Source organism: Nicotiana tomentosiformis, chromosome 2 (genome assembly GCF_000390325.3).
Source record: "Nicotiana tomentosiformis chromosome 2, ASM39032v3, whole genome shotgun sequence".
NCBI classification, from domain to species: Eukaryota; Viridiplantae; Streptophyta; class Magnoliopsida; order Solanales; family Solanaceae; genus Nicotiana; species Nicotiana tomentosiformis.
In genome coordinates this window covers 11621962-11636897 of record NC_090813.1, presented here as the reverse complement: position 1 = coordinate 11636897, position 14936 = coordinate 11621962, and the positions used below count along the sequence as shown (strand labels likewise).

General features: G+C 32.5%; 2 protein-coding genes across 2 annotated transcripts; one reads left to right on the top strand and one right to left on the bottom strand.

Annotated features, from left to right (window-relative positions):
• Nucleotides 1-347: 347 nt before the first annotated feature.
• LOC138904341 (uncharacterized) lies at nt 348-956 on the bottom strand. Its single transcript, XM_070192840.1, has one exon. The coding sequence runs from the start codon at nt 954-956 to the stop codon at nt 348-350; it is 609 nt and encodes a 202-aa protein (XP_070048941.1).
• Nucleotides 957-7492: 6536 nt separating this feature from the next.
• LOC104120253 (protein DETOXIFICATION 24) lies at nt 7493-14598 on the top strand. Its single transcript, XM_009631989.4, has 9 exons — nt 7493-7730; nt 11403-11652; nt 12098-12639; nt 12854-12940; nt 13036-13092; nt 13193-13431; nt 13575-13693; nt 14132-14218; nt 14316-14598. Exons 2-9 carry the CDS (start codon nt 11407-11409, stop codon nt 14391-14393), a joined length of 1455 nt encoding a protein of 484 aa, XP_009630284.1. The 5' UTR covers nt 7493-7730; nt 11403-11406; the 3' UTR covers nt 14394-14598.
• The last annotated feature ends 338 nt before the right edge of the window (nt 14599-14936 follow it).

Sequence of the window (14936 nt, the reverse complement as noted above, 5' to 3'; positions counted from 1 at the left end):
GATTTTGCAGGAGAAGTTGCTAAGGCTAATTGGCCTTAATTCGTTGAAAGCATGAGGATTATCCACTTTAGGAATGAGGATCAGGCAGGTGTGGGTAATGGCCTTTGGAATTTGGTTACCTTCAAAGAAATCAGAAATCATTAGTAATAGATCATCCTTAATAATATCCCAACAAGAATGATAAAATCTCCCAGAAAGACCATCTGGTCCGGGGGCACTGGATGGACTCAAGGAGAATACAACATCTTTTAATTCCTCCATAGAAGGATTAGCTGTAAGATCTGCATTGTCCATGTCCGTGATTACTTTAGGAATAAAATTAAGGATAGAAAATTAGAATCAGTATATTATCTAGTAAATTGATTCTGAAAAAAGGATATAGCTTCATTGGTAATATCTTCATCTCCTTCAATCCAATTGCCATCATTTAGTCTGATCTTCTTAAGAGATAACCTTTTCATCCTGCCCTTAACAATAGAGTGGAAGAATTTAGAGTTAACTTCCCCTTTCACAAACCATTTGATACCAGATTTTTGCTTCCATATAGACTCCTCAGTTTTATAGGCCCTGATAAGGAGAGCATTTATACGGTTAAGCTCAGCTCTATTGGAATCAATGTTGTTTGTAATGATCTTGTGTTCCAGATCATCCACCTTTTTCTCCAGGTCCTTGATATTGTCAAAAATATTACCAATAGAGGTCTTGGACCGTTGGGATAAGCACCTGCAAGTATGTTTTAGTTTCAGATGAAATTTCCACATAGGGGAGCCATGAACCTCTATATCCAATGCTTGTTTTACCACCTCTTTAAAATCATATTCATTAATCCAGAAGTCTAAGAATCTGAAATATTTGGTAGTGGCCTGGGAAGTGTTCTTAGCAATGTTGAGGAGGGGAGAGTGATCGGATCTCGTTCTGATCAAGTGATTGACATTAGTAGAATCATAGGTGTTCATCCAGTCTTGGTTAACCAGCACTTTATCAACCTTTTTCTAGACTATCTTATTAGGAGTCCACCCATTGCACCAGGTAAATTGTGAACCTGAGAATCCCGGTCAATAAGATCATAATCCATGATAAGCCGTAGCAAAGGCATGATTTTAGACATTCTGTGTAGGTTACTACCATGTTTTTCACTTGGATAAATACTACAATTAAAGTCATCGGCAATATACCAAGGCAGCTTATAATTCTGAGAGATATCCCTTAGGTTACTTCATAGTTGTTCTCTCAAACCAGCATCACACTTTGCATAAACTGAAGCAACAAGGATGTTTGTTCCCATCCAATCAATGATACAAGTAACATGTTGATCATATTCCTCCACCACCCTACAGTTCAAATATTTATTCCAGAAAATCCAAATTTTACTATTGATATTGGTATAAGCACTACCATAGCCCAACAAAGTGAAATAGTAGTTTTGTTCCGTCTTGAAAAAGATATAGGCATTTCTTTGTTGAGACAATGATAAGCGTTTACCCACCAAATTATTATGTATCTTAGTTAACCCCTTTGAGCCTGTAATTCTGTTTTTGTTTTTTGGCAACCACATTACAAGCCTTACCCATCTATTTGAATTGACCATCTATTTGAACCATTTACCTCTCGTGAGCACTTGAAATTATATGAACGTTGTAAAAAGTTGAAGTGTAGGGTGATTGATTTGGCTTTTGAGTAGAACTAATGAAATAAGGAGAAAAGTACACTGTTTTGAAAAAAAAAGAGCCACTTAAATTGAGAAAGAAAGAATATAGTTATATTGTTATGAAAATTATTCATTGATAAGTGGTAAATCTTGATGTAATTGTGCTTAAAGAAGTTGGGAGTTAATGTAAATGGATGTGAAGGTGGAGTATTGGTTTGACATAAGTGTGGGGTTTTAATAATGAGATGTATGTATTAAAGTGCTTAGGGAGGTATAGTCACTCTTCGATCTAAATGTATCCTACCCGTCCCGCAGCTTACATTTCAACCAATTAAAGTCTTACTTGATCCTTGACTGAATGAGCTTAATTAGTAGAGTAGTTTACTACGAGTAAGCCTATGGTTCATCGTTTGTGGCATATGAATGTTATTTCTGAGAGTGAGTAAATTTGGTCTATCTTGAGTTCCTAGTTGTCTTAATGTTTATTGTGTGTGGAACTACTCTCTTTTGTGTGAAGGCACTTGATTCATGAAGGAAAGGTAATGCTTGATCTCTATGTTGGAGTAAGTGAGCGGGTTATAAATAATGCATGGTGCTATTAAGTCAATTGTTGAGGCTAGGATGTTACATTATTGTACTTAATCTATTTTAAATATTCTTGGTGCGATGAGTTATGAGAGTTGTTTAAAAAGGTCATGTCATTATAAAGTGTAGTTTGATTGCTCGAGGACGAGTAATGGTTTAAGTGTGGGGTGTGGGATGTTGATGGTAGGCTATAATTGTGTATTTTAGTTGTTTGTCGCACTCTAATTTACTGCACTTTAATTGAGTTTGAGAGTTAATCGCTAGTGATTTGCATTAATTGTCTGTTTTATGCCTTGTAGGGAGAGATCCCGAGCTAGGTAGATATTGTGGAATGAATTCATGATATTTTGGAGCTTTGAAGTCTAAGTAAAAGCCCAAGGATTAAGTTGGGATCGAGTTCAGGGATCAACGGACACTAGTGCATTCAAAGAGAGAAACGAAGAATCAAGTCGGGTGTCACCTAGGTGCGGGAGCGCGCACTGGGAACGCATGTGAGAAAGTGAAGTGTGCAAAATGTGCGACCAAGTGCGCGAGCACCTTCCCAAGTGCGCGGCCGCACACGTCCTGTCCGTTGGGAAGAGTCCTATTTCGTGAGGGAGAATGTGTGTTTGTTTGGCTCGACCCTACTTGGTATATATACATGGAAAAATGGTATTTTTTGGACTTTTGACATAATCTAGACCTAAGGAAGCTAAGGAGAAGTGGGAGAAGCAAGAGCACAAGGATTTCACCATTCAATCCTCACTCAAGACAAGGGTTTGGATTGTTTATGTTTTCCTTTAACTTAAACTTAATTGTGATGAATTTCTTCATATTTATGGAGTAATTCTTCTTTAGGGATTGATAGATTTGGTATTTTGAGAATTGTTTGTGGATATTAACTCTAGTTTTATATATTAATCGTTTTGGGTGTTTTAATTATTGCATATATATTCACATATTTATGTAATCGAAAAAGGCATAACTTGTGATGTTTTTGCACTATCTTGTTGATTGAATTCATTAATTTTTCTTAGTAATCGAAAAAGACTAGTTGAATTATTGTTTAGACCTAGTTAGGAGAATAATCGAAAGAGGTTCTCTTAAAACCCAATCCACTACGAATTCTTGCATATTTTCACTAAGCTTAAATTGATTCATATTGTGAGGTTGAGACTTAATCGAGAGAGGAGTTTTTACTAAACGTTTGAACTAATAATTGAGTAAATTCGAGAGACTCACTTGAATATTAAAAGTGAATTAACTAGAGTTAAGTCCCATACATTTATCTTGCACTTATCCAATCAATCCCTATTTTCTCCCATTGATATCTTCCTTGCTTACTTTTGTTCGAGTGTCACTCGTCAATAAGTTAGACTATTAGTTAATTTTAGTTTTAATCACATAAATCTCAATTGTTGATCATCTTGGATAGCAATCAAGCTATAAACTACAAAAATACTGTTTAACTCCAATCCTTGTGGATATGATATTATATTATACTATATTCGACTAGCGAGCATATTTAAGTGTGTGTTTTGCATTCGTCAACAAGCGTAAAATAGAGTGTGTTACGGAAATTTATATCAAACTATCACTAATATCCTTAGCCCCACGGTGGGCGCCAAACTGTTTACCTTTAAAATGGATAACAATTGAATTTATACGCGATTTTAAGGATATGTGGATTAATTCGATACAAGTGATTAATAATATTAGATAAGCAAATGTAAGATAGAATAAACAGTCAAACCGATAGTAGTATTGAATCCGAGCTCGGTTGTGGGCTTAACAATTAACCTTCCTTCGATTCGTAGCCAATATATATATATAAAGCTATGAACAAGAATATGCACCTTTGAATAGCTTAGAAACAGAGAAAACAAGTTTATATTGCGTGTTACAGTGTGTTTATTGAATAATAAACTTTCCATTTATATAGATGGGGAGTTTTACCCTAAGTACAATTCTAAAAAAGATAAAAATCTTTCTTTTCGCTAATCACCGATCTGCTGCCGATACGGGCCGAGATCCACATTGTGATATCCGGTTGGGCACGGATATCACGACCCTTTGTTAATCGTGCGCAGACGTTTGGTAATGCTTTCCGAGGTATTGGAACTCGAACCGGATCCGGGGGCGTGATCTCGATAATTCTGAGGGCAGGTGTTTTGCTCGGGTCTTGATACGAGAGGCTCCTAGCTTCGATTTCGATTCCTTGTAGTTACATCCTTGTTTCGTTGCCCTACCGGGAAATCGGGGTGCTCATTAGCCTCGGTTTTACCCGTATACATACATACATACATACATACATATATATATATATATATATATATATATATATATATATATATATATATATATATATAAATTAAAGACTTTTGATGACATTGCTTTGGCTTAATTTGAACCAATGGCAGTTTGTTATTTGAGTCATGTTTCACAATAAAAATCTTGTATATTCTCTTTCACTACTTTTTAATGAATTTTAGTTGTACATATTAATAATGTAAACATTTTATGCTAATTTATTATAAGATAGTATTAGCTAGATTCTTTTTCCAGAAGTGATTCATGCTTCTCTAACACAATTTATGTTCTTCATGTAGTATTAAGACCGAATGATTTTATGAAATCACATATTATGGGTAACGTGGGCAACTCTTTATTTTCCCCACAAAATCTTTAGAATTCTCACTGCTTAACTTTCAATTCGCCTATTTTATTTTTTAAGTTATCATATCGAATTTTTCTGGGAAACTATATATTATTACTGTAGGCCAACTCAACTTGATAGTTAATTCTTTTGCAAAATATTAGCAAGGATGAAAATTGCTACGATTTAAGGTTTTATAAATCTAGAAAAATATGGATAGTATTATGCAATCTGTAAAAATATGGATGGTAAACTACAAACTTTTTTACTCTCTCTTATTTGTATGCTTTGACTTACCTTACTGTCAATAACAGGTTCAATGAATTTTTTTCCTACAAAATTATTACATACGCGAAACTTTCTTACTTAATTCTATAAATTATTATACATTTTTTATCACATGATCTCTTTTATATAAATTAATTTACTATTTGTGTGATGATTTAGAAGGAAAATAGGTCTCTATCGAAAGCAAGTTGCTCACATTATCATAATATTGTTTTTATACTTTTAGTAAAATTAAAATGTTTGCATGTAGTAGATGGGACATTCACACACCAACCGGTCAAAGTCTTGTGCACGTCTACAGTTTTAGATTGTGTGGGTGATAAAAACAAATACTCGAGTAAATGAGTTCCATTTCCCATAAATTATTTAGCTAGCGTTTGATAGTAGATTTCTAAATTTGTTCTGAAAAATCTGGTTTGGGTAAAGATTGGTTTGAAGATGAAAATATGTTTGGACATCAGTTTTCAAAACATATTTCTCAAATTTATTTTGGAAAAACATGAAACATGACTTATAGCCACAAGTTCTAAATACTATCACAAATACCCAATAGTACCATTATCAATAACATTCATTATATTATCGCAAGCCATAGTCTTGAATATAAATAAATTTGATACAAAATTATTATTTTTATAATGAACTACATGATACACTATCAGGTGACCGAGAAGATGAAGCAATATTGTTACAAAATAATAAATGGTGAGCTCTTTTATAAAATACAAAAAATTTGGGCAATTTTTAAAAAATGTAATAGTGATATTTTGGCTCAAAATTTAGGATTTGAAATTTGGGATTTAACCAAAATATAAGGCAAAATCTATGGCCAAATATGAGTTTGCCAAATAAAATCCAAATTTATTTTGGCGAAATCTATGACCAAACGGGTCCTTAATTCCTTCTCAAGGAAAAATAAGGAGTTAATTCCGTATGACTATGAGGAACACATGGATATTGAATTTTCTTCTCAATTAAGTTGGTACATGTCATTCTCCTTCCAAACCTTCGTTTTTTTTTTTTTTTTTAGCCTTTTCGAGGTGTCGTAAGTAATACTCAATCTGTTTCTATTCAATAACACACGTTTAAACTAATCTTCAAACGTCGTAAAAATAACGGTGGAGAGATAAATACTCTTCTTTTTTAACCAAAAGCCTCGAATTCTAGTCATAGACGTGGACCTTTGTTAAGAAATATTTTATCCTTTAATGTAGGACTTCATAATAAAAATTTAGATTTAATCGGTCCCAATATGAATACCGAATATCAAATTGAAAAAGAAATCCTAAAAAGTTAGTTGATAATAATATTATTCAATATAGTTTGTATAATTCTTGAGAATTCAAATTTAATAAATAATTACTCCCTCTGTTTTAATTTAGATGACACACTTTTATTATTAGTCTGTTAAAAAAAGAATAACATATTTTTACAATTGAAAATATTTCAACTTTAAACTCTTCATTTTACCCATTTTACCCTTAATGAGAAATTTTTATAACCACATAAATGTCATGGCCCCATAATGCTTTTACCCCTTAAACTTTTAAGACCATAAGTTTTAAAAGTCTTCGTTTTTTTTTCTTAAACTTCGTGACGAGTCAAACTACCTCATCTAATAGCATGTATGACCAAGTTTCTCCAATCATAGAAGTACTTTTTTTTCAAAAAAAATATTTTTTTCGAAGTTGAATTGTTTGACCAAGCTTTTGGAAGAAAAAAAGAAGTGCTTTTGAGGAGAAGCAGAAGCGGTTTTGAAGAAGTAGAGAAAGTAGCTTTTCAATACTTTTTTGAAAAGCACTTTTGAGAAAAATAACTAGAAATATTTTTTTAAAACTTGGTTAAACACTAATTGCTACTCAGCAGTATTTTCAAATTAATTAGTCAAATACAAATTATTTCTCACTTTGCCTTACTTTTGTAATTATAGCACAAAATTTAAAAAAATAAAAACTTATTATGACACTAAAGAACTTTAGAACTTTTGATGTTAAATAATAGGAGTATATTTTTCTAAGGGTAAATGAAAAAGTTAAAAGATGCTTTTAACTATAAAAGGATAATAATTCTTGAAGAAAAAAGTAGTAATCATTCTTGTTAGAGAGTATCACAGTAAAAATATAGAGTGACGCAGAAAGTTAAAAAAAGGAGTAAGTCAAAATAATTATGTGAGTTCTATATCAAGTAAAATACTATTATCTAATATGCGACTGAGAGTAAGATTTTTGCTTCTAATATCGAAAACTATGTGAAAAGTTTTTAAATAAAATAAGAAAATATTTGACTATTTTTAAACAAATTAAAATAAAGGTAGAAAAAGAGCTGTCTTCCTCGAATCGAGTAGAAGCACTATAAAATAAGTGAAAATAAGCTGCACTTTCTATAAATCTAGCAGCTACTTGCTCGGAGTCTGGTGGCTCCACCGTTCTCCTCTTCCTACTCTCCACCTTGCTCCGCCACTTTTTGCCTCTGTCACAGTGGCGATAGTTTTCCGGCAACAGCAGAGAAACTTCTATACCGATTAAAAGTGGAAGCACTTTAAGCAAAAGCATAGTATCTACTGATCAGTCAAATGTAAGTAATACGTATTTTTTCTCAATAAAGCAAAATCTGCAGCTTCTTCTTTTCCTTTTTCTCTTTTCCATCAGATGATTTAACTTACTACTTTTTCTTTCTTATTATTTGATCTATTATTGGCAAACCATGAGATAATTAAGTTTATTATTAAAAAATGTCTAAATGGTATATTTTATAAGTAATTTGTTTGATTGTGAAGTTTAGGTAAATAAACTTGGGGTTTAAGATATTTGCTATGAAAATGATTCGTTTTGTTTGATTATGAAGTTAAAAAATGAGTAGAGTTTTTCAATGGAAAAATCATTAAAATCTTGGTTTCGAATGGCTGATTTAATTTTCTCTTCTTTTCTTTTTAAAACTGCATAGCATTTTCTTTTGTTTTAATTTGCTTCTGGGATTGGTTTCATTTTAGGTTAGTGACTTTCAATATTCTGGGTTTCTTAATTATAAAAAAAAAAATGCAAAATTCTTTGAGGTAGTAGACCAGAAGGATCTAATCTTGGAACTTGAGTTCATCAAAATTTAAACTTAGAAAGAAAATAGAAAAAAATATAACTTGTACAACATGAAGAAGGAGAAGTTTTTCTAGGTCACCGTCTTAGTTAATTTCTTACTCCTTTAATCTTTAGTTTCATTTTGTGTGTTATATTTTATTTTTTAGCATGTTAGAAGAAAAAATCATACTATTTTTTGTTAAAAAATAATTTAACACTAAACTCTATTATATTCTTAACGGAAAAATTTGTAGTCATACAAATATTTATTATTTCTTTTAATTAAATTTTGTGCGCAACTAAATTTCGCCATATAAATTGAAATTAAAGAAGAATTTATTAGATGTACATTTGTTTAACTATTTGGGATTGTTGTCCACACTGTGATTGTACATTTGTACGTTTGAAGTTGTCTCTTTTGAGCCTTCCGATTAACAGACATGACTAGTCCAAGATATTTTGTAAGCCATGTAAATATTTAAATAACTGATAATCGTATTATTTTTAAACTTATATTCAATATCATCATTTTGTTTATTATTTATATATTTATCTAATAAATAATTTTGAACAAGCAGTGTCACAAGGCACCACTTGGAGTAAGGTAGTTACGCCATAGTAAATAAAATACTCATAGTTGGTCTAAGAATAAATTTTACTGAGGTTATAGTATGATAGGGAGATTAAATAATGATAGAATTATTTTTAAAATGAGATGTATAAAGTAAAATATAAAACATATGTTTGATTTTACAATAAATAAACTTGATAAAATTTTATTCCAATTTTAATCTCAGGTTTCTTAAAAGACTCTTGAAAAGGGTGAATGTATATCATTTTATTATTTTATTCCAGAATTCAAAATTATTGTCCCTCATTGCCTCATTGAAGGTAGTATAAAAACAATACTACTACAATTATAGTAGAAATAATCTCGAAATTAATTATCAATAAAAAAATTTATCAAACATAAAATAAATTAATCCTATACTTCCCGAAACTACTATCCCTTATAGACAATATATAAATTTTTTATACCATCGGTATATTTAATAATATCATTTTTATAAAAAATTATTAGTAACAATTATCTTTAAAATGTATATAATTACTTTATAAATGGTCTACTTATGCAAATATATGTTTCATTATATGCATAGCACCCCAAACTCTAATAACAATGATGTCGATAGTAGAGTGGTACAAGCATCAACGGAATTATGGAAAGCACTTACTATAGCTCAATGTCCCGCTCCTCGTTTCGGTTTAGTTCAACCTATTTCCTTTTTAGTCCGTTCCAAAAAGAATGACCTAGAAATAACTTAGCTTAAACTTTCAATTATACCTTTAATGAGATGCTTTTATAATCACACAAATACTCTTGCCCATTTTTGACTTGTTTAGAACTACAAATTTAAAAAAAATTCAATTTTTTTTAAACTTCGTGCGCAATCAAACAAGTTCACGTAAATACGGAGGGTAGCGTATATTGGAAAGAGGGAGTAGCATTTATGATACGTAGATTAACGTATATTGGAAGGAGGGAGTAGCATTTATGATACGTAGATTAACGTATATTGGAAGGAGGGAGTAGCATTTATGATACGTGTACAAATATATTCCTTACTATAGTTTCAAGTTGCAAAAATAGCCAACTACCCCCAATAGTTTTAATTGAGCCAAATGTAAAGATGGTAGAATCCAAAGGAGTCAATTAAATCATCATTATTGTAGTAGGTCATAGGTGCCCAATTGGATCTTTTATGTCAGTGTGTGATCTATCTACAGTCGTTGGTATCACGTGGCATCTGTGTGACTCACGTGGCATCCTCTACACCAAAAAAATACTTTTCGCTTTTCCACTCGTAAACACTAAACTGCTCCTCTTTTTTAAATGGGGATCAATTTTGACTCTAGATATTCATAAAGCTCATAAAGTAATCACTTTCTTACAGCTGTTCTGCAACTTTATATTTAATACTCCTGCTGCTGTATTTGATACAACAAAATTTCTTTTAGCATGCAATTTTAAAAAGAAATAAAAAACTTGGATGCGTACCAAAAAATTATCCGAAAAACTCAGTGGTTTAAATAGCGTTTGGACATAGATTATTTGATTGAAACTTGAAAAAAGAGTTTTTGAATTTGTGTTGAAAATTAATTTTTAAAAGTTGAAGTTGTGTTTGAACATTTATTTTATTTGAAGAAAAATTGAAGTTTTGTGAGTGGAAAAAATTTCACCAAAGATTGGGGAATTTGAAAATTTTTGAATTTTTATTTTCCAAAATATGATCATATTTCATAAACAAACAATGTTTTCAAATATCCCTCCGCTTCAATTTATGTGAACCCATTTGATTGGGCACAGAGTTTAAGAAAAGAGAAGACTTTTAAACTTGTGGTGTAAAATGAGGCACATATATTTTGTGTGGTTATAAATCATTGCATAAAGGTAAATTGTTTCCAAATAAGGAAAGAGGTCATTCTTTTTGGCACGGACTAAAAAAGAAATAGGTTCACGTAAATTGAAACGGAGGGAGTATTTTTTTTGAAAAAATAAAGTCAAAATCTATGGCCAAACGAGAGCTTAATTTTATGACATTTTTATAACTATACGAATATGTCATAAAAGGTAAACTAAAAAAACTAAAATTAAAGAGCTGTACAATATTGAAAAATATCATAATTTTGTGAAATAGATTAAAAAAATATCTTATACAATGGAATCAAGGGAGTAGTACATTTTCTTAGTGAGTTGGGAAAAAAAAGTCTGCCAATTTCGAATAGTATACTCCAGAAAGGAGAACCCCTTTCACTCGTATATTTGAAAGGTAATCTATTTAACTTCTGAAACTTCACACTTTATAGCAAGTTATTAATAGAAGAATTGTTGCTATGGACTGCCATATGACTAATAATCAACTTTTTCTGGCCTAGTTATATTTTACAGTTAACTTTGTTTGTTTGATCATGGTTTTTTTCATTATCTTTGTCAGATGCTATATTTTATTAGCTTTTGTTGTTACTAATTTTAAGTTGTTTCAAAGTTTTAAATATTTTATTCTCAAACAATTAACTCCGGTATAATTTAAAAAGTATATTGAAAGAGACCATGCTAGCTAGTTCTATTAACTTTACCACGAATCTGAGCTTATTTTTTGAATTTCAACTTCAGAGCCATGGATAATGGTATGGAAGCGAGGCTACTTGATTCACAAATAGAAAAGGTCGATGACTTAAAAGGGAGAATCTACGACGAGTCTAAGAAGATATGGAGAGTTGCATTACCAGGAGTACTATCAAGAGTAGCTTCATTTGGAAGTATAGTTGTCACACAATCATTCATTGGACACATTAGTGAATTAGATCTTGCTGCTTATGCACTCGTACAAACTCTTACAGTCCGATTCGTCAATGGTATACTGGTAAGTTTGCTCCTGTTATCTTTTATTACAATGTTCTTTTTGTCCAGAAAATGTACCATGTACATCATATATAATGTGCTTGTTCCTGTTGTTTGATAGAAAATTATGAACTGCATTGTATAAATGCAAACATAACAACATAATGCAGAGTCAGAGTAGTGTCGTTCATAGAGAATCATATCATGTTGCAGATTCTAGATTCTCTACCTTTTGGTATACCGCTTGTATGCGGGAGATTTTCTCGTTATAAAATATTTACCTTATCACAAAAAAAAAATTAATGCAGACAGGTGTATGTGTAATGTAGGTCATGTAACATATATAAGGACTAATCAAAAGCCACCTGACGGTTAGAGTATTGACTTATGAGAACTCAAGGCGTGTCATGGGCTAGTTGATATAGTTAATTCTCATATTTGCTTGAATTTTGTGTTTATTGTGGTAGATTGGAATGTCAAGCGCGACAGAAACGCTTTGTGGGCAAGCATATGGAGCAGGGCAGTATCATATGATGGGAATCTACTTGCAAAGATCATGGATTGTTGATTTCATTACATTGACCGTCTTGCTTCCGTTTTTTATCTTTGCCACTGCAATATTTAAGCTACTCGGTGAGAATGGATCAATTGCGGAAGCTTCTGGATACGTTTCCTTCTGGTTCATTCCCTTTGTCTACAACTTCGTATTTAGCTTGACGATCCAGATGTTCCTTCAAGCACAACAGAAGAACATGATTATTGCTTGGCTATCTATAGCACAGTTTGTAATCCACATTCCATTGTCTTGGCTACTGGTTATCAAGCTAAACTATGGAGTCCCTGGTGCCATGATTGCGTTGAGCATGTCATCGTGGTTTGTAGTGGTCGGGGAGTTTGTGTACATCTTAGGAGGTTGGTGCCCTAACACATGGAAAGGATTCTCTTCAGCAGCGTTGAAAGATATACTACCTGTCGTGAAGCTTTCAATATCCTCCGGTATCATGGTTTGGTAAATCGTTTTCCTTAACTTTTTATTCTCAATTTTATCATTAGACATTCTTAATGTGCATGAGCAGTGCTGCACCAGTAATGTGGAGTTTACAAGCTATATCAAATTGTTGATGAGTTAGACCTTCGACCAAATTTAAACTTCACTAAACACATTTTATAATCTGAAATTACCCGAGGGGTTAATTGGTTCTTGTTTTTGGTTGCTTTCACAGCTTGGAGCTATGGTACAATGCTGTTCTGGTCCTGCTCGCAGGATATATGAAGAACGCCGAAGTTGCTATATCTGCCTTCTCTATCTGGTGAGATTTTCTTTCTCTTTTCCTTTTTTATATGGATTATTTCATTTTGTTTGCTGCACAAAGAACATGTTGATCAATTTAAAATAATGTTGCAGCCTCAATATCAACGGATGGGAGTTTATGATAAGCCTTGGCTTTCTTGGAGCTGCTTGGTACCCGACTATTTCCCTATGAATCATCGATATCTATTTCCATCTAGTGTTTAGCCACCTTCCATCTTGACTTTTGTCCTTCAATTGTTTCCTTGTACAGTGTCCGGGTTGCAAATGAACTCGGGAAAGGAGACGCTAAGGCTACAAAATTCTCCATTAAAGTCTTAGTGGGCACGTCACTTATAATTGGATTGTTCTTCTGGATTCTGTGCTTGATCTTTGGCAGCAAGCTTGGTTACTTATTCAGCAATGAGAAGGCGGTAGCTGACAGCGTCGCAGACCTTTCTACTTTACTCGCCTTTTCAATTTTGCTCAACAGCATTTATCCTGTACTATCTGGTAAGTTTATTATCCTCTGAAATAGCTCGAAGTCGAAAACAAATCGAGAAAGTTGACAAAGTTACCAAAAGTGTTCAAAATGTTTAAAGGAATGTACTATGTGTTTCATAGTATTTCTTGACACTTGAAAATTTTGTAAATAGGTGTGGCAGTAGGAGCAGGTTTACAAAGCACAGTTGCAATCATAAATCTGTGTTGCTTCTATTTGATTGGAGTACCTATTGGAGCTTTGCTTGGATATGTGGCTCATCTTCAAGTGAAGGTAATTTTCACTCAAAATCAAGGATCTCTAGATTCGTTTTACGTGACATTTTTTAATTTGAAATTGTCTAAGGTAAAGTGTGAGATTTAGAGTCCTTTTAAAAAAAGGGCAGCCTGTTGCACTAAGCACCCGCTATGCGCGAGGTCCGGGGAAGGGCCGGACAACAAGGGTCTATTGTACGCAGCCTTATCCTGCATTTCTGCAAAAGACTGTTTTCACGGCTCGAACCCGGAACCTCTCCTGGTCATATGATAGCAAATTTACCGGTTGCGCCAAGGCTCCCCTTCTTAGAGCGCCTTTAAGAACTCCTAATTTGCTTTTAATAGACAAGATTATTTAGTATTGGAATGAAATGGACCTGAATAGTGTAAAATGGATACCGATGATTCGTATATTTAATCTGAAATCTCTTTGATTTCTTTTTTTTTTTGTTATCAGGGTATATGGATTGGAATGATATGTGGAGTAGTTACTCAATCAGCTGCATTATGCTACATGACATGGAAAACAGATTGGGATGGAGAGGTATATTAAATTTTAAATATATGCAACTTTTCTGCATATAATAACTTGCAAACATCATACTAATTCTATTATGTGTGTTTTATAAATTATGTTGCAGGTATCGAAGGCCAAACAACGACTCAATCGATGGTACTTGAAATCTCCTGAAGAGTCTAATCAAAATGATCAAGCTTGAGAATCTCAAGCTACTAAGTTGGATTCTTTCGATTTTTGCCTCCAGTTTTTCACGTTTTGCTTGTATTTCTCTTGCTAGTCTTTTTTTTTTTGGTCGTATTTTTTGGTTAAATAGCTTACAATTCCAGATTGAATTTTGCTGTGATATTTTTTGATTATGAGCTCGAATTATCATCTTTAATGGATGATTTATTGATCCTCCAAAATCTTTGTTGTGGAGTTGATAAATTATAGTATTCCCTTCGGTTGAATGATGTGGATTCATTTCAATTTTGAATGACCAGGTCTTCAACTTAAAAAATGAAGCAGCTTTGGTAAATTGGTTCTATATATCTCAAGAGGACTTCTCTTTTTTAAGAGAATTGGAACGCTTATAAATGAATAGTAGCTTAAACAGACACATACAAAGAAAATAGGATGCAAATAAAAAATTCGATATGAACTCCGTATTTCAAACAAAACTAAAATGAAGATTGATCCTCTTTACACCATATGTAGCACCAAGAGAAATATGTTCCACTTAATAGTTTAATTCGATAGTCAA

Coding starts and splice junctions, on each gene's coding strand:
- LOC138904341 (XM_070192840.1), bottom strand. CDS start 956: ATGAACACCTATGATTCTACTAATGTCAATCACTTGATCAGAACGAGA.
- LOC104120253 (XM_009631989.4), top strand. CDS start 11,407: ATGGATAATGGTATGGAAGCGAGGCTACTTGATTCACAAATAGAAAAG. Junction 11,653..12,097: donor GATTCGTCAATGGTATACTG/GTAAGTTTGCTC, acceptor TTATTGTGGTAG/ATTGGAATGTCAAGCGCGAC. Junction 12,941..13,035: donor ATATCTGCCTTCTCTATCTG/GTGAGATTTTCT, acceptor ATAATGTTGCAG/CCTCAATATCAACGGATGGG.